Source organism: Aspergillus japonicus (genome assembly GCF_003184785.1).
Source record: "Aspergillus japonicus CBS 114.51 unplaced genomic scaffold BO86scaffold_54, whole genome shotgun sequence".
NCBI classification, from domain to species: domain Eukaryota; kingdom Fungi; phylum Ascomycota; class Eurotiomycetes; order Eurotiales; family Aspergillaceae; genus Aspergillus; species Aspergillus japonicus.
In genome coordinates, this window is record NW_020291691.1 from 84,898 (window position 1) to 105,514 (window position 20,617).

At 53.4% G+C, this 20,617-nt stretch overlaps 9 protein-coding genes across 9 annotated transcripts; 4 read left to right on the forward strand and 5 right to left on the reverse strand.

The window, feature by feature from the left end:
- Positions 1-211: 211 nt before the first annotated feature.
- Positions 212-1,498, forward strand: BO86DRAFT_402521 (NAD-dependent epimerase/dehydratase family protein; the record flags this gene model as incomplete). Its single annotated transcript, XM_025673870.1, has 3 exons — positions 212-263; positions 352-513; positions 588-1,498. The coding sequence occupies 3 exons, from the start codon at positions 212-214 to the stop codon at positions 1,496-1,498; spliced, it is 1,125 nt and encodes a 374-aa protein (XP_025524593.1).
- An 866-nt stretch (positions 1,499-2,364) lies between these two features.
- BO86DRAFT_175765 (uncharacterized protein) lies at positions 2,365-2,844 on the reverse strand. The gene has a single exon (XM_025666545.1). The coding sequence runs from the start codon at positions 2,670-2,672 to the stop codon at positions 2,415-2,417; it is 258 nt and encodes an 85-aa protein (XP_025524594.1). The 5' UTR covers positions 2,673-2,844; the 3' UTR covers positions 2,365-2,414.
- Positions 2,829-6,587, reverse strand: BO86DRAFT_391573 (DNA topoisomerase 1). Its single transcript, XM_025672630.1, has 6 exons — positions 6,111-6,587; positions 5,720-5,904; positions 4,019-5,614; positions 3,724-3,963; positions 3,214-3,663; positions 2,829-3,152 (listed from the first exon to the last, which is right to left on the reverse strand). Exons 1-6 carry the CDS (start codon positions 6,163-6,165, stop codon positions 3,018-3,020), a joined length of 2,661 nt encoding a protein of 886 aa, XP_025524595.1. The 5' UTR covers positions 6,166-6,587; the 3' UTR covers positions 2,829-3,017.
- Positions 5,909-6,587, reverse strand: BO86DRAFT_458301 (uncharacterized protein; the record flags this gene model as incomplete). The annotated part of the gene is made up of 1 exon (XM_025677285.1): positions 5,909-6,587. A coding segment is annotated over one exon (385 nt), but the record flags the coding sequence as incomplete, so codon positions are not given.
- A 580-nt stretch (positions 6,588-7,167) lies between these two features.
- BO86DRAFT_391576 (F1F0 ATP synthase subunit gamma) lies at positions 7,168-8,788 on the forward strand. Its single transcript, XM_025672631.1, has 5 exons — positions 7,168-7,302; positions 7,483-8,057; positions 8,114-8,226; positions 8,282-8,337; positions 8,386-8,788. The coding sequence occupies exons 1-5, from the start codon at positions 7,247-7,249 to the stop codon at positions 8,477-8,479; spliced, it is 894 nt and encodes a 297-aa protein (XP_025524597.1). The 5' UTR covers positions 7,168-7,246; the 3' UTR covers positions 8,480-8,788.
- A 526-nt stretch (positions 8,789-9,314) lies between these two features.
- BO86DRAFT_437905 (DnaJ domain protein) lies at positions 9,315-12,065 on the forward strand (the record flags this gene model as incomplete). Its single annotated transcript, XM_025676083.1, has 3 exons — positions 9,315-9,497; positions 9,700-10,980; positions 11,044-12,065. 3 exons carry the CDS (start codon positions 9,315-9,317, stop codon positions 11,986-11,988), a joined length of 2,409 nt encoding a protein of 802 aa, XP_025524598.1. The 3' UTR covers positions 11,989-12,065.
- A 76-nt stretch (positions 12,066-12,141) lies between these two features.
- Positions 12,142-13,668, reverse strand: BO86DRAFT_320169 (F-box protein; the record flags this gene model as incomplete). Its single annotated transcript, XM_025668282.1, has 1 exon — positions 12,142-13,668. One exon carries the CDS (start codon positions 13,666-13,668, stop codon positions 12,142-12,144), a length of 1,527 nt encoding a protein of 508 aa, XP_025524599.1.
- A 444-nt stretch (positions 13,669-14,112) lies between these two features.
- Positions 14,113-15,939, forward strand: BO86DRAFT_458305 (putative disulfide isomerase). Its single transcript, XM_025677286.1, has 3 exons — positions 14,113-14,416; positions 14,487-14,494; positions 14,601-15,939. The coding sequence occupies exons 1-3, from the start codon at positions 14,264-14,266 to the stop codon at positions 15,823-15,825; spliced, it is 1,386 nt and encodes a 461-aa protein (XP_025524600.1). The 5' UTR covers positions 14,113-14,263; the 3' UTR covers positions 15,826-15,939.
- A 252-nt stretch (positions 15,940-16,191) lies between these two features.
- BO86DRAFT_402527 (putative capsular associated protein) lies at positions 16,192-19,592 on the reverse strand (the record flags this gene model as incomplete). The annotated part of the gene is made up of 7 exons (XM_025673871.1): positions 16,192-17,767; positions 17,820-18,250; positions 18,301-18,447; positions 18,506-18,919; positions 18,984-19,309; positions 19,402-19,460; positions 19,549-19,592. 7 exons carry the CDS (start codon positions 19,590-19,592, stop codon positions 16,192-16,194), a joined length of 2,997 nt encoding a protein of 998 aa, XP_025524601.1.
- Positions 19,593-20,617: the final 1,025 nt, after the last annotated feature.

The window sequence follows — 20,617 nt, forward strand, 5'->3', positions numbered from 1 at the left end:
CTTCTTCGCATTTAACTCTCCCCTGCGTCTCTTCCGCCCCCTTTTCCTCCCCGCATTCTTCCATCGACTGGTACGCGCTCGGGTGCGGGGTGTGCCTGTCAACAAACTGCCATCTTAACACGAGCTAGTTCACCATCTGAACAAAGCTGAAGCTCCTCTTCTTCTGTCTCATATCGTATAACTTAGCTCGCTCCTTGTCACATTCCTCGTCATGGCGGATGATCAGGCAAAAAAGCCCGCCGTTCTGATCGTTGGTGGTCTTGGTAGGAGTGCCTCTTGATGGTTTCCCTTGATTGTGCAGAAACCAGCTGGATGTCGTACAATTCGACTTACATGCCTTTGCATTTGTAGGGTTCGTTGGTCGCCATCTCGCCCTGTACATCCACGAAAATAACCTGGCCTCGGAAGTACGACTAGTCGACAAAGTCCTCCCTCAGCTTGCCTGGTTGGCCCCTGAGTTTCAAGAAGCTTGCTCGAAAGACAAGTTTGTTCAAGCTGATGCCAGTCGAGAACGTGAGTCGACAAACTCGCTTTGACTTGCTTTTGCGCACAATCCACCGCTTACTGACCCTCCGCGTCTTTGCTAGAGCACTTCCCCCGGATCTTTGACCGTGCCAATGGCGAGCAGTTCGATTATGTGATAAACTGTGGTGGAGAAACCCGACATTCTCAGCCCGATGATGTCTACGAGGTCCGCAGCTATGCCCTCACCGTTGCCCTCGGTCGCGAAGTCGCCCGTCGAGGCATCCGCTCTTTCGTCGAGTGCTCGACTGCACACGTTTACAAAGGTGGCTCGAGTCCGCGCAAGGAGGACGACAAGTTGCAGCCCTGGCACAAGCTCGCTAAGTGGAAGATGAAGGCTAGTGAGGAGCTGCAGAAAATCCCCAACCTTCACTACTGCTTGCTTCGGTTGCCACACGTTTACGGCGAGTATGATTCCGGTTATTTTGCGATGGGTATCTGCCTTGCGCGAGTCCACTTGGAATTGCAGAAGAACTTGGAACTTCTGTATACGAAGGACTTGAAGATCAACACAATTTACATCAAAGATGCAGCAGGTGCGCTCTGGAAAGCAGCAGAATGGAGGGCAGGCGCTCCGACGGATGGCTCGGCCCCCATTGCTTTCAACGTGGTCGACCATGGTGACACTCGCCAGGAGCACGTAGCAGATGCTCTATCGGAGGTGTTCGGCATGAAGGTCGAGTTCCTCGGTTCTTTGGCATCTCAATTTGCCAAGATGAACCTGGACGATGTTGTGGATGATATGAACGAGGAGTGCCTACAGGGCTGGGCCGACCTGCTTGAAGAGAAGAAAATAGAAAGACCAGGACCTATCAGCCCTTTCCTGGAGCGGGATGTTCTCAGGGACCAGGACATGTCCATCGATGGCACATTGTTTGAGAAGACCACAGGATGGAAGCCTACTCGTGAGCGCTTCGATGCTGATGCTGTTCGGGCCATGGTTGAAAGCTACAAACGAATGGGCTGGTGGCCTTAAATTGGTCGACGCGAATCTCCTTACTGACCACCACTTTCTAAACATGATACGCACAAGTGTCATCGCGATCGATTCGGACGAACCCATCGCGTGTGCTCTGATACCCCGACCGTGAACCACTACGGCCTTGCACCAGGTCAGATCGACTTCACTCGACCCGCCAATCTCATAAAAGCACCTAGACCTCGTTCTCACATTGAATTCCCTTCGCTTTCAGTACGGAGACTGTACGATATGGAAATCACGGATCTTGTGCTTGTAATATTATTATCTCATGCTTGGGACACTCTGGGTTCCTGTTATCGAGCGATTGGTATGTACTACTATATTCTTGACTTTCTTGTCAGTTGGTGTTTGGAGTATTCCCTGTCCGCTGTTCCACAAGTCTCCATGTTCTGATCATGACCTGCATCTACACAGCTAGTTTTTCTTCTGCCGCGCTGCATCTCGATAGGCTGAGCCTGTTTTGAGAATGCTGATACCTCGTGATTCTACAGTCGTTTTCTGTACTTTACTTCTTTGCTGCACACCATCTTGGATATGGATTTCAGCTATTTCAGCCCCCATTTTCCTCCCACCTTCAGGGGTTGTATTTCTTCATTTATCTCTTGTGATCTCTCCATACTCCTTCGCATCGATGAGGCATGAACGGGACTCAATGATGTTTTGTTGCGCATCAAAAATGATATTTATCTTTTCGGATAGAAAGGCCAGGTCGGCACATCGCACGCGGGCGTGGTTCAAATCCATGTGTGATAATTGCTGTGAGCATGCAAATGTCTACTTTTCGTTTCCTTCTCGGTCTGAGTCTATGTAATTTTATCGAAACCATTGGGGACAGATATCCACATGAGAGAAAAAAGTAATATACCAGAGAATTACATTCCTTCCGGTTATCCGTCCATGAACGCTGCTTCTAGACTGTGTATAGAATTAAAACTGGAAGATTTGAAACACTCATCACATGGTCTGTACATCTATCCCACGGATCGTCATTGGGATATCCCAAGGTGACATGCGAAAAGAAAAGTAAAGCCATCTGACGTATACTGAACCAGGATATCGTTCCTATACTAATCGTACCACATAAAAGTAATGTTTGTATGAATCTTATGATCTTGTCACTGTATGTCTCGCTCCATCCAGCCCCGCTCCGTATAGCGGTTGTTTCCATTCAACCCCTTCTTGTTCTTTTTTTTTCTTTTTTTTCCCTGCAATATTCAATCTTGCTTTTCTAAGGTTCTCAGTAGAAAGAAATAGATAGATGAAATCAGAGGCAGAGAAAAGAAAAAGACGTGAGGCTCCAAGAAATGCAATCAAAGGATGTATTGGGGGGGGGGGGGGGGCATGGCATGCATTGGTTTCCGATAAGTCACGCGTGTTGAGAAGGAAAACAGGAGAAAGGTCAGGAAAGGTGGAAAAAAAGTATGGATAGTTAAGGCAGCATGAAAGAAGTCTTTAACCATAAGAAGAAGTATGTATCCAAGTTTCGAGCACGATATAACAAGGAACAACCAAATCAAAATTCCCAGGTCTCGTCAACGGATTTGATGGCCCATTCGAACTTCTCACGAAGGGCCTTGGAGAAGAACTTCTCGATGGGGACGTCGAACTTCTTGCTGAAGACGACGGTGAGACGGGGGTCGATATAGTTCTAAATGCAGGTAAGTATGAATGACGGATCGACTGGCAGAGAAGACCGGAGAAAGACTCACAATCTTCGAAGTACCCAGGGCAACTTCCTTATTGTCCTCCTTGTCTTGAGCTTGGAGCTCCATCGTTTCAATACGCTGCTCGAGCTTCTTGATGGCGGTCTCGAGCTTCTCAACAGTGGGAGCCTTGCCTTCGGCTTCCACCTTGCCAGTCTTGTTCTCCTTGTTGAACCTCTTCTCCATGTCCTTAACGACCTCCAGACGAGAATTCAGCTCGCTTGCCTTCATTTCTTTCTCTCCATCGGCAACAAGCTTCTCGTTGTCCTTCTCGAACTTCTTCTGAATCTTTTGCCGTTGTTCTTCAAGCAGGAAAGCCTGGTGTTCCTTGACCCAGTCCATGTCCATGTCCTCGTCCATCTCGAAGAACTTGGCGCCCTTCTTCTTCTTGAGCGTGGGCTCAAGGTTGAGCATTTGCTGCTTGAAGCGCCAACGTTGGTAGCGAAGACCCTTGATCTATTTGGCCGAGAACACATTAGCTGCAATTCTGGTGACGTATCTGCAGGGGTTGCTTACGCGCTCGCTCATCTTCTCCATCTGGTTGGCATGGGACGCAGCAACAGTCCGTTTGTGGTTACAGAGAATAGCGACCTTGCGGTTGGCATCGTTGTAGGCCTTCACCTTCTCCGCAATGTTACCCGTTGCTTTCATCTCCTTGAGCAACGTCGACATGGTGTGAGAGGCGTTGTAGGTACGGAACACTTTCGCAGTCAAGCCTTGCATGTAAGCCGACAAGTGCTTGTTGAGTGCGGAAGTCTAATGAAGTCAGAAGTCGTGAAGATTAGGGTGGGCTAGGGGCAGTGCAACGTACCGTCAATCGATCGAAAATCTCGTCGCCCTCCTTCTTGGGCGCCTTCTTGAAGATCTTGAGGTTCTTGAAAACCTGCGCATCGACTTCGACTTCATCGTAGAACCGAATACTATCTTTACCCAGGAAATCGAAAACAACCTTGTTCGGAGGCTTGAGAGTGACGTTTTCGTACTTGAGAGAACAACAACCCACGGTTTCAGCCTCGTCTTCGCCCTTCTCATTACCCGCACGAAGGGCAAATTGATCGATGAGGTAGACGGCGGTGGCCTTCTGACGCTCGACCATCAACTCATGCTTGAGGTTCTTTTGGTAATCCTTGCGAATCCGGGCGATATGGTGCTTCAATTCACGAGCCTTTTCGAATTTCTTATAATCACTCTGGCCCTTGACATCGGAATTGGCAGCAAGCATGACGTACTTGTAATTGCCGTTGATGTTCTCTTGCCACATGGCAAGCCATGTGCCTTCTTGGTCATTCTTCACCTCCTTCCAACTGTGGCCTTCCGGTGGTGGAGGAACGGGGGCGTTTTTCCCGATGTTGATTGTAATCTGCTCCGGCAGAACTCGAGCCTTGACACGGCCGGTCTTGGGATGTTCACCACGACCACGGAACAAGGCCGGGGGTTCGACTCGGAAATTGCCGACTTTCTGCTTGCGACCATCCCACATGCAGTACATGTAAGGAGCTTCTTGTTCATCTTTCTCGGCTTTTAAGCGCTTCTTCTCGGCAGGAGGCAAGTTCTTCTTCTCGAGGCGCTTCATGTCATAGTATGCGAAAATGGGTTGAAAATCACACTTAGAGAACTCCTTGATATCGACCTTGTTGCCTTTGGAGTCCGTTGCGCCCCCAGTCTTCTTGAGAATGTCCCGGAAATCCATGAAGAAATTCTTCTGGAAAGTGGGGTTTTCGACGTGGTGAGTTGAGTTCAACATACTGCCAAAGAAACCGGCGACCTCTTCCGCGTCAGGATGAAGATTGACGGGAATGCCGTCATATTTCATTTTAACATTTTTAGGAAGAGGTTCATAAGGAGGAGGGAAGACAACGCCATTGTGTTCGAGCGTAGTCCACTTGATCGTGCCGTCGCCCTTGGTCGGATCCTCCCACCACTTATATTCCTCCTCCTCGTCGGCGTCCTCAGCTTCTTCGCTTTCTTCCTTTTTCACGGGGGTTGCTTTGGGGGTTGCTTTTGCGGCAGAGGCTTTCGCAGGAGTAGCCTTGCCGGCCGCGGCTCCTCGCTTGACGGTGGTAACGGCCTTCTCTGGAGCTCTGGCGTGTTTGGCTGTCTTTTTCACAATACTGGGCTTCGCGTCCTCGAGCTCCTTCTTCACACCATTGGTTTGCTTCTTAGCCGCTGTTGCCTTGGTGCTCTTCAGAGTAGCCGTGCTGCGGCTGGGCTTGGCTTCTTTCTCGCCTTTCACTTGAATCCGTTTTTTCTCGGCCGCGAGCTTCCTCTCGATGGGAACATCCGAGTCCGATTCATCTCCGATGGCGGTTTCGGAAGCCTTCGGGAGTTTGCGACCGTTGAGCGCCAGAGGCACATCATCATCCGTCTCAGGGTCCTCGTGCTTAACAGACGTGCGGCGACGCTTGCTCTATCGAAAAGTCAGCCGATTGACTGGATTCGTAACCGACGTTGAACATGGAACATTGAGACCAAAACGAATAGATTGTGAGTGGCGACTGTAGGTGTGGCGTACCAAAGGTTGATCCTCCTCGCTGCTTTCCGGCTCAGCATATGACTTGATTTGACCAACACTGTTGCGCGACTTCCTCTTCGAAATGGCGCCGGCTTGAGCATCCGCATCCGCCATCTCAACATCACGATCGGATTTCACCGGACCGAACCGAATTGATACTCCAGGGTCAACATGGCCGTTCGTCTCTGTCGCACCGCCCCCATGTCAAGTTAGTCGATATACTGGAGTGATCAATAGAAGGTAGAAGTGAAGAAGTAATGACGTTGGGGTGAAGGGTGGGTAGGCGCATTGAGGCAAATGTCACTCAATAAGAAGGGAGAATTGAGGACTGAGCAAAACATGGAGCGAGAACAGAGCGCGAGAGCATGTATGCTCAATGACTGAAACTCACCCGCATGGCGACCATTGGCGCGGACGAGTGGGGTGTCATCGTCCGAAGAGCTCATATTTGCAAGGCGACGGGGATGGTAGAAGCGCTGAGAGCTAGAAGCCCGGTACGAGGCAATCCGGGAAACAGAACTCAAAGGGTGTGAGATTGAACCGCGGAAGTTGGCGAATGGAAGAGGCGCTTGACAGAGGGATGCGATCAATGAACGCCTGGCCAATGAGAGAGCTACCAGAGGACGAAGCGTCACAAAGGAGGAAGATACATGGACGAAGGACGCTAAGGACAAGAGAGGAGCCAAAAGGAAGACTGAGAAGGGAAGAGGGAGAGAAAACCAGAGGAAAGGGAGAGGAGGGCAACAGACAATGGAGGATGGGCAAGCTGAAAAGAAGGGGAAGAAAGAGGCAGGAGAGATGACAAGCTGAGAGGGAAAAAGATTGAAGGAAGAAAGAAAGAAAGAGAGAAGAGAGAGAGAGAAGAGACGAGAGCGAGAGAGCGAGGCGAGAACCTGGAATGGAATGGAAAACGAGGCCGTCCCGGGTTTGGGGCCTGAGGCGATGAGTTACCTAGTCGTTAGTAAGAATTAACCACTGTAGCAGTACGGAGTACTTCCAGACCATACTAGGTAGAGTCAGTCAGCCAGTCAGTCAGTTTGACTTTCACGTTTCTCCGGACCGTTCAGCCACTCCCAGCGCGAGAAGCGGCAAGAAAATCAGTGGCCTGAGGAACCGATTCCCCACTCTGGATGACGATTCCAATTCATTTGCGCCGGCGAGAGCTGTGGATGCCCGAGGCTCCGAAACTGCCTGGATGGTTCGGCGTGGCAAAGTCACCTGACTGTTTTTGTTGTGTTGACGGCAATTGCATTGTAGGTCCCTCCTGCCAACCCGAATCACCCACACTGGGCACTGCAACCTTGAACTATCAGCATCTCCCCAATCCGGACTAGCGTGACCTGGAATCCCGTGCTGGCCGGCTGTCGGAAGAACAGAAACAGGAGTCCCAAGTTCAAACCACCGACTTCTCATCCGCCAGCCCCAAAAGAGGATTCTCTACCCTCCTCCCCTCCCCACCCTCCCCCCTCCCACAACTGCTATATCGTTGGTCTCAGATCCGACCGTACGGTTCTCTTCACATTCAAGATGTTCTCCCGTGCTGTTCGTCCGGCCGTTCGCGCTGGTAGCATTGCGGTCTCCCGGTAAGTTCCCTCAGTCCGGGCCATCCACACAACCCACATCCACATCCACACCCACACCCACGCCCACAGCATGCTGCCATTGTGCATTAATTCGCCAATGGCTTGCCAATATCAATCGACCTGGAAAGATTCGAAGAGCTTGAGTCGATGATATGGTTCAATGGCTGATTTATCCGAAAGCACTGCTCCTCCCAACGCCGCCAACTTCGCGACTCTGCGTGAAATCGAGGGCCGTCTCAAGTCCATCAAGAACATCGAGAAGATCACCAACACCATGAAGGTCATCGCCTCCACCCGTCTGACCCGCGCCCAGAAGGCCATGGAGGAGTCCCGCAGCTACGGTCAGACCTCCAACACCGTTTTCGAGCAGGCTGAGACCAAGCCCCTCGAGGACAAGAAGACTCTGTTCGTCATCGCCAGCTCCGACAAGGGTCTTTGCGGTGGTATCCACTCCGGTCTCAGCAAGGCCACTCGCCGTATGCTCCAGCAGACTCCCAACGCCGACATTGTCGTCCTCGGTGAGAAGGCCAAGGCTCAGCTGTCCCGTACCAACGCCAACGCCATCGTCCTGAGCTTCGCCAACGTCTGCAAGGACGTCCCCACCTTCGCCGATGCTCAGGCCATCGCCGACCAGATCTCTCTGCTCCCCGAGGACTACGCCAGCGTCAAGATCATCTACAACAAGTTCCTGAACGCTCAGAGCTACGAGCCCGCCACCGTCGAGGCTTTCTCGGAGGAGGCTATCACTCAGTCCCGTGAGTTGGAGCCGTTTCTGCACCCACGTGAAATACATGCTGAATGATCTTTACAGCCAACCTCTCTGCCTACGAGACCGATGAGGAGACCCTGACCAACCTCCGCGAGTACGCTCTTGCCAACAGCTTGTTCTGGGCTCTTGCCGAGGGTCACGCCTGCGAGATCTCTGTGAGTCGCCTTGACTGAATCATCACCCCATGAATGGATGCTAACCAGATACAAGGCCCGCCGCAATGCCATGGAGAACGCCTCCAAGAACGCCGGTGAGATGATCAACAAGTAAGTTCCGCCGTCGTCCGTCGTGGAAACGACGCTAATGCATTGCAGGTTCCAGATTCTGTACAACCGTCAGCGTCAAGCCGCCATTACCAACGAGCTGGTCGAGATTATCACTGGTGCCACCGCCAGTGCGGACATGTAAAAGCTTTTCTGAAGCTTTTGTGGGGAGGAGTCACCATGTGTGTAGACTTACTCATAAATACCTAGATGCTTTCCAGCCTGTAAAATCTATCCTATCTTATCTTTGTCCAGTGAGATGAACGAAGTGAATCAACCATCCTATCCAGAATCTGATCTCTTGAAACAGTGCAATGCTGTCATTGTAATGACACTGTCAGGGTGAGTACAATGCTGAAGCCTTGAATTCACTTCGGGTATCTATTATCTTGTTTATATACACACTGCACGCTGTGCTGCATCTGTACTGAATATTCAATATGATATCAATTCACAATCGAGGTAACTGTTCATAGGCAGCTTCTGTCCATCTGTCGCAGTTCGCAAGTGTGAATGCGTCCACAACCTTATCAATATCCAAGATATCTGCATCCTCTACGAGTGTACTCAGGACTTCCCATTCACTCCCATTACTCTCAGGACTCGACCTTATAAGAGCAGTCTCCTGCCTTTCTCCTTCCTCTACCAATCCTCCACTTACCACCTGTCTCCCAGTCTCCATCACCCACCTAATCTATCTAGGTACCTTATCGAGTACATCAATAAAACAAACGCAAACAGTCAACCACAGCAACCATCACAACCACACATCTCCATCGCAACCACCCCCAACACCTTGACATCTCTTGATTCCACTACCCTCTTCACCGCAAGCCTTCACCTCATCTCCTCTTCCTCCGAATACTGCTACTCTACTGCAAGCCCACACCCTCACCTCTCGAATCCCCCAACCAAACACCAGCCCACCACACCACACAAGAACGCATGCACCGCAACCACCAGCACATCCGACGGGCAGAATGACGACCCCAACTTCTTCCTCCTCCTCCTCCTCCTCCTCCTCCACCTTCATCGACTGCTACGCAACCCTCAACATCCACCCGCACGCCGACCTCAAAGAGATCAACAGCGCCTACAAGCGGCTCGCGCTGAGGTATCACCCGGACAAGACCGAGGGAAGTGACGCGGAGACGTTCCAGAAGGTGAGTGCAGGTGCAGCTGTTCTATTTACACCAAATACAAAACACCAACGCAAACCCACACGCTTTCACATTACTTGAATCCCCTTCCAAACCCCACTCTTCTATATATCACATCCCCTCACTTCTCTCTCGTTTACCCTTCACAGAAGCATCATCCAACGGTAATCTCCAAGACTGATACGTACGGAAACCACTAAAACAGATCCTCTACGCCGTCGAAACCCTCCGCGACCCCAACCACCGCGTCGCCCACGATGCCGCCCTCGACGAACACCGTTGCCGCAATCTGAAGTACAACCTCCATACCACCGCAGACGCCGGGGCCTTCTTCCGCCGCAGCTACCACCGCCACCACCACCACCACCACCAGCATCGTGCCGACGACTCATACAGCCAGAGCCGGTACGAGGCTTCCTATCGCCACAGCGTGCATATGGATCCTACGGCGCCGGAGTCCATTGAAATCATGGAGCAGATGCGTCGGGACCGGGAGTACAGTGAGCAGCTGGAGCGGGAGCGGGAGCAGGAGGCTCGGGAGGCGGAGGCTCGGGAGGCGGAGGAGGCTGCTGCTGCGGCTGCTGCGGCTGCTGCGGAGTTATTTCAGGAGGGGGGAGATGGGGAAGGGGTGGGATATGACCGGGACCGGGCCCGTGTGGTGGATGATGAGTTGAGTTCTTGGTCTTCTTCGTCGGAGGAGCCGATGGGGTATTATGATGAGAGTGGGTTTGTGGTGACGAGGAAGAAGGATAAGAAGAGGAAGAAGCAGGTAAAGGGGAAGGGGAAGGGGGTGGAGGAGGGAGAGATGACTGAGGAAGAACACGAAAAGGAGGAGACTTGGATTGGGTATTCGGATAAGACGGCTTATTGGTCGGAGGAGAAGCAGGCTAAGGATCTGGCTCAGGAGGAGAGGCACGCCAAGTTGATAGCTAGTCTGTTGGATCCGGATGCGAGCTGGAGGTCTATGAAGTATTCTTGGGGGCGGCAACAGGAGGAGGAAGTTGAGGATGCGAACAAGGAGAAGTCTGAAAGGGATTTCAAGGAGGAATATGATGAGGAGGGAGAGGATGAGGAGGACGACGACGACGACGACGACGACGAAGAGGAAAGGGAAGACGAGAAAGACAGCGAGGAGGAGCAGTCTGACGAAGAAGGCAGTGCTGACAACCTATCAGAGGGTGAATCCGATGGACAGGAGGAAAGCACCTCCATGGGTAATCTGATTGATCTCGAAGACGATGCCAATGACCACGCGAAGATGCCCACTGTGGCCAGCAAAGGAAGCACCGGATCTGCAACCGAAGTCGTGCCTGAAGACCACCATCAATCAGCCGATCTAGTAGACTTGGTTGACGACGAGAACTTGCAGGCAACTGATAAAGCGGACAATGATCTGGGAGAAGGCAATGAGAAGGTGGATCTGGAAGGACAGCCAGGCTGTACGCAAGGACAAAAAGACGCTGACTGGAAGGAGAACGATGAATGTGTGAGTCTAGCCAGCTTCTCATGGTTCTAGAGCAGTCTTGAGGGCCATACTAAGTTTGAATAGTATGGAACCCCCGGGGCCGAAGTCTTCCACGAAATGTTCTGCAAAGAGGATATTGGCCCGAAGCGGAAAGAAGTTTGCATGTGTGGAAGGGTCGAGGGTATCGCAGACGATGAAGAGGACTGGCTCCGGTATCCTGGCCAGATGCCCTGGGGCATGAGCTTGCCAGACAAGTTCTCCAAGGACAGCACAACCGACGACGACGATGAAGATGACAACGAAGACACAGACGACGAAGATAACGACTCCGAGGGAGATGAAGTCGATGGTGGCGAAGGAGAAGACTTGGAAGACGACTCCGTTAAAGACGACTCGACAGTCCACAACCACAACCCACACACGAACCACGACGATCACGGTCACGATCACGATCACGATCACCCCCAAACCCCACCAAAGACCTCAACCAGCCCCAATGGCTACATCGACACCCCCTCCGAAACCAACTCCCACTCCGCAACCTACTACCACTTCCACGAGCCCAAAACCGAGCACCCAGCCGCCGCAGAGCAATCCGACTCCGACTTCGTGACCGCGTACGAAGACCTCGCCATTTCCACCGACTCCCTCACCAGGCCCACCACCATCATCGCAGCACCCCCACACGGCCTCAGCGCCTACCTCACGCCGCTGCTCCCCTACTTCGAGTCCAAGCTCAACCGAAGCGACGGCCAGTACACCCCGGACGACATAGTCGTGGAATGCCGCGGGATCATCCTGGAGACCTTCTGCGGGTGGATGGAAGGCGTGCGGCGGACGTTCCGGGATGCGGCGACGCGTGGGTGCAACGAGGGCCATGAATGCCGCCATCTGGGGTACTGGGACAAAGCCTATGGGCAGGCGGAGTGCAAGATTTGCGGGCAGTGGGAGCCGATCTTTACGCTCACCTGCCCCGGTTGCGGGCTGGAGGCGTGCGTGGCGTGCAAGTTTACGGCGCCCGCGGCTTAGATCGTGATCGTAGTCTGTTGTTGCCTGGGACGGGATCTTATGATGGTGAACAGTTAATGGGCTGAAATAACGGGAGAGAGAGGGATGTTGCATGTAATTCTTGATATGGTACCGGTTTTTTTTTTTTCCCTTTTTCGCGAACTCCTAATCAATCTATCTATCAAATCTGAATACGACCAGTTCACGATTCCCATTCTCACCAACAATGTACCTCTCGTTCCCGTAGATCTTCCCTCTGCCGGTGAGCTCAAATGCCTCATCCTGCATGAGTCTGGTGTGTGAAGTAGGGGTTTGAATGCTCAGAAGCATCCGCATGTCGAACGGCCACCGGATCGAAGACATATATAGACAATACCCTACTTGGGCTTTGTCATCGTACGCTTCCGAGACAATGGCATAGAATGGCTCATTCCATGGAGAGGACCTGAGGGGGCCCGTCTGCAAGCTACAGTTGCCGCGATAAGGGGGCAGGGCGACATCCACCGCTCGTCTCCAAGCAGGGCCATCTCCAACCAGGGGGATCGTAGTCACCCGCACCTCCGTGATCCAATCCGCTGGACCCCTACGCACCTGCGGCTCTGGACATCGACTCTCGACAATTTCTATCGAATGATCATCGTCCGTGATATTCAGACACTGCACGCCCGGAAGGCCTCGTTGTCGCACGGAATAGAAGCCCAGCTCTCTGAAGCCGAACCGAGAGACGATCGGGGGCCCTTGGTCCTCGGCCTCCTCGCGCAGACGACCCGTAGGATCCAGGGAGGGCCGGTACGACGACGGGGCGGAGATGTCCCAGACCGAGAGCGACTCGATCGGGGCATCGTCGTCGGCCGTGTACAGGCTGCGGTTGGGCTGCCAGATGTAGATCGCATAATGCGTCTTGCTGTGGGTCGAGTAGAACCGGTCTCTCTCACTCAGTGGATGGCCGAGGAACATGATCTTCCACTCGTTGCGGAAGGTGATGCTCCATGTGCCGGTCGACGGCGACTGGGTCACGTCGAACGAGGAGGCAAAATGCCGATGCACGCCGTCACTGTCATTGAGCCAGTGGAAGGCCTTGGGCTCGGCCCATTCCACCACCAGCACCCGCCTCTGCAGCCGGAGGCGCCGGATGACCTTGCCGGTAATGATGAAGGGCACCATGAACCGACGGCTCGTGTCCAGGTCCATGAGGACCAAGCAGGCATGGTCCGCACTCGGGTACACCACCACGCCTTCCTCGTAGGACCAGAAAGACTCAGAGAACAGGCAGTCCACGCGCTGCACGAGCTGGCTGGCGTGGGTCTCCCACGGCTGGACTGGGAACCATTCGCGCTCGCCCGTGACGCCAAAGTCATCACACAATCTGTACTTCTGCACGGATTGGGGCTGGCCGCGACGCAGATGGTCGTATCGAGACGCAACCCGGTCGAAGAGTTTGCGCCAATGATCGTCCTCTGCGGCTGCGGGCGGCGAATCGTCCGTGTCCGTCTCGTGGTCGAGCTCCCGCACCTCTCGAGCTCGGGGGAAGAGCTGTCTCAGCAGCGGGATGAGGTACAGAGGACTGATGAAAGCCTGGTTCCATAGTTTGCAGACCCGACGACAAGTGATGATGTCTTTCGGCGAAAGCTGATTGAAGATCATCCAGAAGATTTCCCGGGGTAGAGCTGTCAGGGTCGTCGTGGTGCCCTCGTGCTCCATAGCTGCTGCAGACATGGTTTGACGGGCACTTTTTGCGGGGTTAAGAGATGTCGTGTGATCATGGAAACACGAAGATGTTGAGGCTATGGTAATGAGACAATGATTGAGCTACGCTCAAATAAGGTCCACATTTAGCTAGCCATGGAAGCGTTATGCAAGGATGCAAGAGCGGGGAAGAGTGCATTTGAACCTGCAAGGCAAGTTGTTTGTTGGTAGCTGGTTGGTTTGGGTGGTGATGGGTGGTCGTCGTTTACTTCGGAGATACGGAGACTCGCGAGGATGCGGGATGACAGTAGCCCTTCACCGCCTGCTTGATCAAGAGAGCTATTTAATAATTCTGCCGGTCGAACTTTCCAGATACAGAGGCGGTGGAAAGAAACCACTGCCTGTATACATACATGGAAAATCAACCAATTAATCCAAGTCAATGTCACATGCCAAGAGCTTCAGGACACCTTGCTTCAATCTTCCTTCTCCTTCTTCTTCTTCTTCTCTTCTTCCACGTTGACTGTCATGCAGTACATCTACTAGAGTACTGAACTGAACTCGTGTCATTCATCCAGTCTGGTAGTCCAGACAACAACACCACCTCACAATGCTTCCGCCCAGCTCGGCTGTTTTCCTCGCCGCGTCGCTGCTGGCGGCTTTGCCCGTCCAAGCCGATGGACTGTACACGAAGAAATCTCCTGTGCTGCAGGTGACATCCAAGAACTACGACCAACTCATTGCCCAATCGAACCACACATCGGTAAGCTTCCATCGCGAACCTCACTGACCACATCAAACCCCAAACTAACACATCTCCCACCAACCAACAGATTGTAGAGTAAGCCAACCCTCCTCCTCTCCGCCCATCCCCTCAACCACTACCCTCCCCCCCCCCCCCGGCAACAATCCGCCTTTCTAAACACCACCCCCCGCAAAACCTCCAGATTCTACGCCCCCTGGTGCGGCCACTGCCAAAATCTGAAACCCGCCTACGAAAAAGCCGCCAAGAACCTCGACGGCCTGGCCAAGGTGGCCGCCATCAACTGCGATGAGGACGCCAACAAGCCGATCTGCGGCCAGATGGGCGTGCGCGGCTTCCCGACCCTGAAGATCGTGACCCCCGGCAAGAAGCCCGGCAAGCCGCGCGTGGAGGACTACCAGGGCGCGCGCACCGCCAAGGCCATCGTGGAGGCCGTCGTCGACCGCATCCCGAACCACGTGCGCCGTCTGACCGACAAAGATCTCGATGACTGGCTCGCTTCCGCGAACGGTGACGCAGCGACGACGCCCAAAGCGATCCTCTTCACGGAGAAAGGCACCACCAGCGCGTTGATCCGCGCGTTGGCCATCGACTTCCTGGGCGCGGTTCAGGTCGCCCAGGTGCGCAGCAAGGAGACGGCGGCCGTGGAGCGGTTCGGGGTCACGGAGTTCCCGACGATCGTGCTGGTGCCCGCCGGCGGAACCGAGCAGGATGCCATCGTCTACGACGGGGAGCTGAAGAAGGCGCCGCTCGTGGCGTTCCTGAGCCAGGTCGCCGCGCCGAACCCCGATCCTGCTCCGGTTCCTTCTCCCAAGAAGAAGAAGGCCGACAAAGAAGAGAAGCAGGCCGCCCAGCCCGACGACGCCAAGGCAGAGGAGGAGTCGCCCAAGCCGGCCCCTACGGCACCCGTTCCCGCGCCGCCGATCGAACTCCTGACAACCCCGGAGGCCCTTGCCGCCGCCTGTCTGGCGCCCAAGTCCGGCACGTGTGTGTTGGCCCTTCTTCCGGAAGAACAACAACAAGAACAGACTGAACCCGAGCCGGAGAGCTCGGCGGCGCAAGTCGCGTTGGCCAGTTTGGCTGAGGTGGCGCACAAGCACGCCCTCCACAAGAGCAAACTGTTCCCGCTGTACGGTGTCCCAGCCACCAACGGCGCGGCCAAGGCCCTGCGCGCGGCGCTGGCGCTGGCCGAACCGGACCTGGAGATTGTGGCTGTTAACGGCCGGCGGGGATGGTGGAGAAAGTACGATCCCGCTGAGGCGGATTACAGCGTCGAGCGCGTCGACACGTGGGTGGATGCCATCCGGCTCGGGGAGGGGTCCAAGCAGAAGTTGCCCGAGGGGGTGATCGTGGAGGAGACCTTGGAAGATGAGAAGCCCGTGGTCGCCGCCGAACATGACGAGTTGTAAATTAATCCCCCCCATGTACGGGTGCATTCACCTCAGTAGCATTGCCCATGGTGTTTTTAATTAGGTAGGAAACATGTTTTACAAGTTATTGCAAGCAAGCGTATGGCAAACGAGTCAAATTATCACCCCATCAGCGTCAAAAGATCTCACACCTCAATAAGAAGTCTTCACAAGAAGTAAGAATTAGAATATATTCCAGTCGAAGAGGTAAATCAAACAGCAATCAACACACAAAGTTACAATAGATAGTATAGTCATTACACATGTCCGTCGCCTCCTCCTCCCACCAGACTGCATCATTATCATCAAAATAGGGTAGATGAGAGATAGCCTATGACCCTCACTCACGGGAGGCCATACCTATAATTATAGCTTGTAGCCCAACTCCTCTCGTCGATCGTCCGTCAGCCGCCCCCATTCTAACAGAAGCCTAAAGAAGTAGACTTCCATATCCTCCTTCCGCAGCACTTGCGCCGCCCACTTGCGGCCTTCCTCTGCGATCCATTGACCTTCGATATCGTGGGGCTTGAGGAGGGCCCTCTTCTCAGGAGTGGAAGAGTGGTCGCTAGATTCGACGCCCGAGAAATATGCCAGAGTACTCCACAGGCCGTGAAGGCGGACATCTACAGGCACGAAGTGTAGCCAAGGGGTGATGCGCGTTTCGAACCATTGGCGGAACAGCCCCGTCTTGAAGGGGAGGCTGTGGCTCTGCATGAAAGGAAGGAAACGGCCGCTGAAGCCGGCGCCGTCGGCGTCGAAGAGATACCGGTTCTGCCAGTGAGCTTGAAAGTCCACTCGGCCCGCCAAACCGAATTCGGCAGTCTGATCCTCGCAGTCTTGGTGCCTGCAGCGGACAATCGGGTCGAGAATTTGGACAGCTGTGTCGAGGTGGAGGGAGGAAGACGGAGAGGTGCCAGGGAGGATCTGGTAGCGGTACGAGTCGGTGGTGTTGCCCGCTGTGGGCAGGAAGACGGAGACATGATTGTGCGTGTTGTTATTGATCAGGTGGGTGAGGCGTTGCCGCGGCATGCCTTTCCATTCGCCTGAGTGGCTGATACCTTCGGAGGTACTGCCAATCCAGAACAAGGTGTTTGACTTGTCAGTATAATTGGCGTCCGGATAGTCCGTCGACGGTTTATATTCAATCTTGTCGACGTAATTCCACGGACTTGGGAATATGATGTCGCCAAACCCAGCAATCGCGCTCTGGCTGAAGACTGGAAGAAGTTCTTGTGAGACCTTGAAAGAGGCTGGTGACATGAAGAAGCCGTGAAGGTGCGCCAAGTCCGGCTGGTGGCAGATATCAGTCGCCAGGGCCCAGTCGGATGGAAACTCGCCCAGGGAGTGTGGTCGAACACAGCTAATGCAGAGATGACGGCGGTCCCATATGCGTTGAGAGCGTGCCTTGGAAGATGGCGGACAAGTCGCGCTCACGTAGCGGTCGAAGATATTCTTGAACGAATTGTCAACGAACATAGTGTCGTGCGTTTGATCAGCCGGCTCAATCGGCAGCCATTGGTCGCTACGGCCGGTTGACCATTCATTCAATATGCGTTCGTCTTGTAGCACGGGGTATGAAAGGGCTTGGTCTTTGAGAGCGCTCATTTTCTCCCAAGGTACAGCCACCCGGGGCTCATCGTTCAGGTTGAAGGCCAGATCCATGTCTGGCAGGTGTTCGGCGAATTTCGCGATCATCTTGGCGGCACTAATGACCATCCAAGCATGGGTAGGCTTGATGCCCTCCTGAACTCTGGCCGTGCCATTGCGGATGCTGATAGCGCCAATTTCATTGTATGGGTTTGTGGCTAGTTTCTGCGTCATCTCTCGGATTGCTGCCGGGGGTACGGAACGGAACGGAAGCAAGTTGTTGTGGATCTCATCGAAATCATCGATAACCAGGGAGGATTTGTTCATGGCGAATTCGTACCATTTGTCGAAGTTCCTAGTTCAACGTCAGTTGAGGCATGCATCAAGGACTAGAAAATTGAACCTACGGTGGCGGATGTTGGTTATATTGCAGACGGTACTGCGCGACAGCGTCGGTCAAGGTTTGACTGCTATTGGCCCTATGAAGCCATTTGTCATGGTGCTGCCTGCCCTCATAGATGAGCAAATCAATCGGATGCAGATGGGCGACACTGCCTTGCTGAGTCACAAAAATAAAGCCAATCCCTGCCATTACGGTCAAGGCAACGCGCAAGGTGATATTAAACCTATAAAGAAACTGCGGTTCCTCTTCCGAGACCGTTCGCGCGTATAGAAACGACAAGCCCCCGAGGTAGTTCAAGAGTATAGCGGCGAAAGCGCGAGGTGCAGTGACGAGTGGGAATGGCTGATGTCCGTCGAAAAATGTTGCAGTCCAGGTGTAATACAAGGAGACAAAGCCGGCCAGGACTGAGAGCCCGACGACACCATAGTGAGGGATCTGACCAAGTTAGCAAGTCCGTACTGCGCGGCCCGATGCGACAAACTCACTAGCTGAGATGCTGAGACTATGACACAAGCCACCAGCGCACCCTGGCCTAAAGCACTTCGCAGGAAGTGAGGGTTGACAAAATCCTCGCTGCCATGGGACCTGATAGTAAGATAGGCTATAATAGCACCCCAGAAAACAGCCACACCCTTGAAGTTCGCTATGGTCAGACTCCTATATCCACAGACGGTAATATGTGTGACTCACGAGTAAACTGAACCCCCAGGACACCAAAGTCTGTTTCCTCCTGCCGTCGCGAGGTCGCGCTCCTTCATTAGACAGCTCCGCAGCACCAATCAGAATCATAGAATCTAAGATGGCGCTCAAAACTCGCAAAGTGTGTAGGCGCGGATACTGGCCTGAAACAGTGGCGCAGATGTACGTCGATTCGCGCCCTTTATCGAATGCCACGGCCAGATATCCGCTTGCCAACAAACTAGCCGCTGACGCAACATACCGTAGTTGACTGCGAAAGACGAAGTAGTGAATGCGACTGGCAATAGTCGCTATGGTGCGAAGTTGCGCATTTTGTGGGCCGTCAGGAGCGGTCCATTTCGTAGCTGATCGGCCCCGTTGGTTGCGCCAGTAGTCATAAATAGCAATGAAGAAGGGGATCGCATACTAAAAACAAGACATTGCTGTTAGTCCTGGCGTCTGACTCTGCTCTGTGTGCGGGCGCACGTACCGCGTAGCCATCCGGCGCGCATTCAATGTTTGCAGTTATCTGTCGATACAGGCCAACGCGGGCGCAGCCAAGCGCGGAAACTAGGCCGAGTTTGAACCATCGGGCCGGGTTGCGCGTTTTCGAAGGAGTGATACTGCTACTGCTGCTCTCTAGGCTAATCGGCGACGAAGGTTCGTCGATCGCTTGTTCGCGCTCTGTCAGAGGGATGACGCTGTACTTGTGCACAGAGGACGACGGGCTTGGGATTCGATTGATGAAGCGACTTAGTATCAGAAGGGAGAAAGCAGCGACGAGACATGTTATCACCGCGGTGTTGAGGGGATGATCTGAGGAAAGTGTTAGCGAGCCGGGCCGTGGCTACTATGCGCCCCGAGAGATCCAAGTATAGGCATTTCTCTATTTAATGGACATGACGGACCGAAAGCGAAAGTAGTGTTGTAAGAAGTTGCAAGAAATGTGCAGCTGAGCAGAAAGATTCTATTGTACATTAAATTAGTACGCACAAAACCCAGGAGGGAGGAGGAAAATCGGGGGGGGGGGGGAAGGCGTGAAGTACTGTACTCACCCCACAGAGGCCTTGAGCCCCGTCTCAGCGGAGAAGTGTACCATTCCGAATCAGACAATCATGAGTCTGCAAGTCGCATAGCCATTCTTACATGGACCAGTCGTTTATTTCATGCAGCACATAGGAATCATTATTTGGATTGGAACCACGCGACGACAGGTTAGGTCGACAGGAGAGCAGGAGAGGGGAGAGGAACTTGGAAAAAAGAGAACGCGTGGAGGGAAAAGTGACGGAGGAGACGAGACCCAGTGTGGCCAAGAGCTTTCGGGCTTGGGTGTTTCGGAGACGGAGAAGAACAAGAAAAGAGGAGAATGGCTGGGGCAATCCCGCACGGGTAGCAAGTGGAGACGTCAAGACTTTCGCTGAGTAGGTGTTTTTTCTTTCTCTTTCTTTTCTATGATGCGTATTTCTCCTTCCGATCTGGGGATCCTGGGGGGATAGGAGAAGCACACAAAAGGGGGAGGAGAAGGAGAAGGAGGGGAAAGAGGGGGTGGAAGAATAGAACCTTGAAGGAGGAAGAGGAGGAAGAGGAAGAGGAGAAATGAAGACGAGGCAGAGAAGGAGGAATCAAGAAGATAAGACTAAGAGCAAGGGGAAAAGCAAGATGCCAAGCGTGGTCTCGAAGATGGGGGGTTTGCGTCAAGCAAGCAAGCAAGCAAGCAAGCAAAAGAAGCGTTAGAACGAAGCGCAAGAGAAATGAAAGTTGTTCTGGCCCATGGATCCGAGGGTTGCAATCTGGCCATCATCAATCTTTTCCCGCTCTCTCACGCACGTCAGCACCGGGACTAGTATGTAACCATGTCAGTCTTTTCTCCCCTACTCCTCCCCTATCATGATTTCGTTCATTCTACTCCGTAGCGCCAGGGTCCAGCCCATTCACTCCTCCTACTGATCGGCGTAATCCCAAGACAAGTCCACGCGTCTGGCAATGCCAGTCCTGCTGCCCCACTATCCCCAACTGGGAATCTGCTCCTGTGATCCATGATCATAATGGATCGTCTTCGGCTTCATCGATCGACTCACTGCCATCAATATGATTGAAATTCTCTACTATCAAACCCATCCAACA

What these genes read in the sequence shown, in the direction of transcription:
- BO86DRAFT_175765 (XM_025666545.1), bottom strand. Translation starts at nt 2,672, where the DNA reads ATGGAAACAACCGCTATACGGAGCGGGGCTGGATGGAGCGAGACATAC.
- BO86DRAFT_391573 (XM_025672630.1), bottom strand. Translation starts at nt 6,165, where the DNA reads ATGAGCTCTTCGGACGATGACACCCCACTCGTCCGCGCCAATGGTCGC. An exon ending in CGCCAATGGTCGCCATGCGG is followed by an intron (nt 5,905 to 6,110) that starts GTGAGTTTCAGT and finishes GCGGTGCGACAG; the next exon opens with AGACGAACGGCCATGTTGAC. An exon ending in AGATTTTCGATCGATTGACG is followed by an intron (nt 3,964 to 4,018) that starts GTACGTTGCACT and finishes TGACTTCATTAG; the next exon opens with ACTTCCGCACTCAACAAGCA.
- BO86DRAFT_391576 (XM_025672631.1), top strand. Translation starts at nt 7,247, where the DNA reads ATGTTCTCCCGTGCTGTTCGTCCGGCCGTTCGCGCTGGTAGCATTGCG. An exon ending in GGTAGCATTGCGGTCTCCCG is followed by an intron (nt 7,303 to 7,482) that starts GTAAGTTCCCTC and finishes TTTATCCGAAAG; the next exon opens with CACTGCTCCTCCCAACGCCG. An exon ending in GTCACGCCTGCGAGATCTCT is followed by an intron (nt 8,227 to 8,281) that starts GTGAGTCGCCTT and finishes ACCAGATACAAG; the next exon opens with GCCCGCCGCAATGCCATGGA.
- BO86DRAFT_458305 (XM_025677286.1), top strand. Translation starts at nt 14,264, where the DNA reads ATGCTTCCGCCCAGCTCGGCTGTTTTCCTCGCCGCGTCGCTGCTGGCG.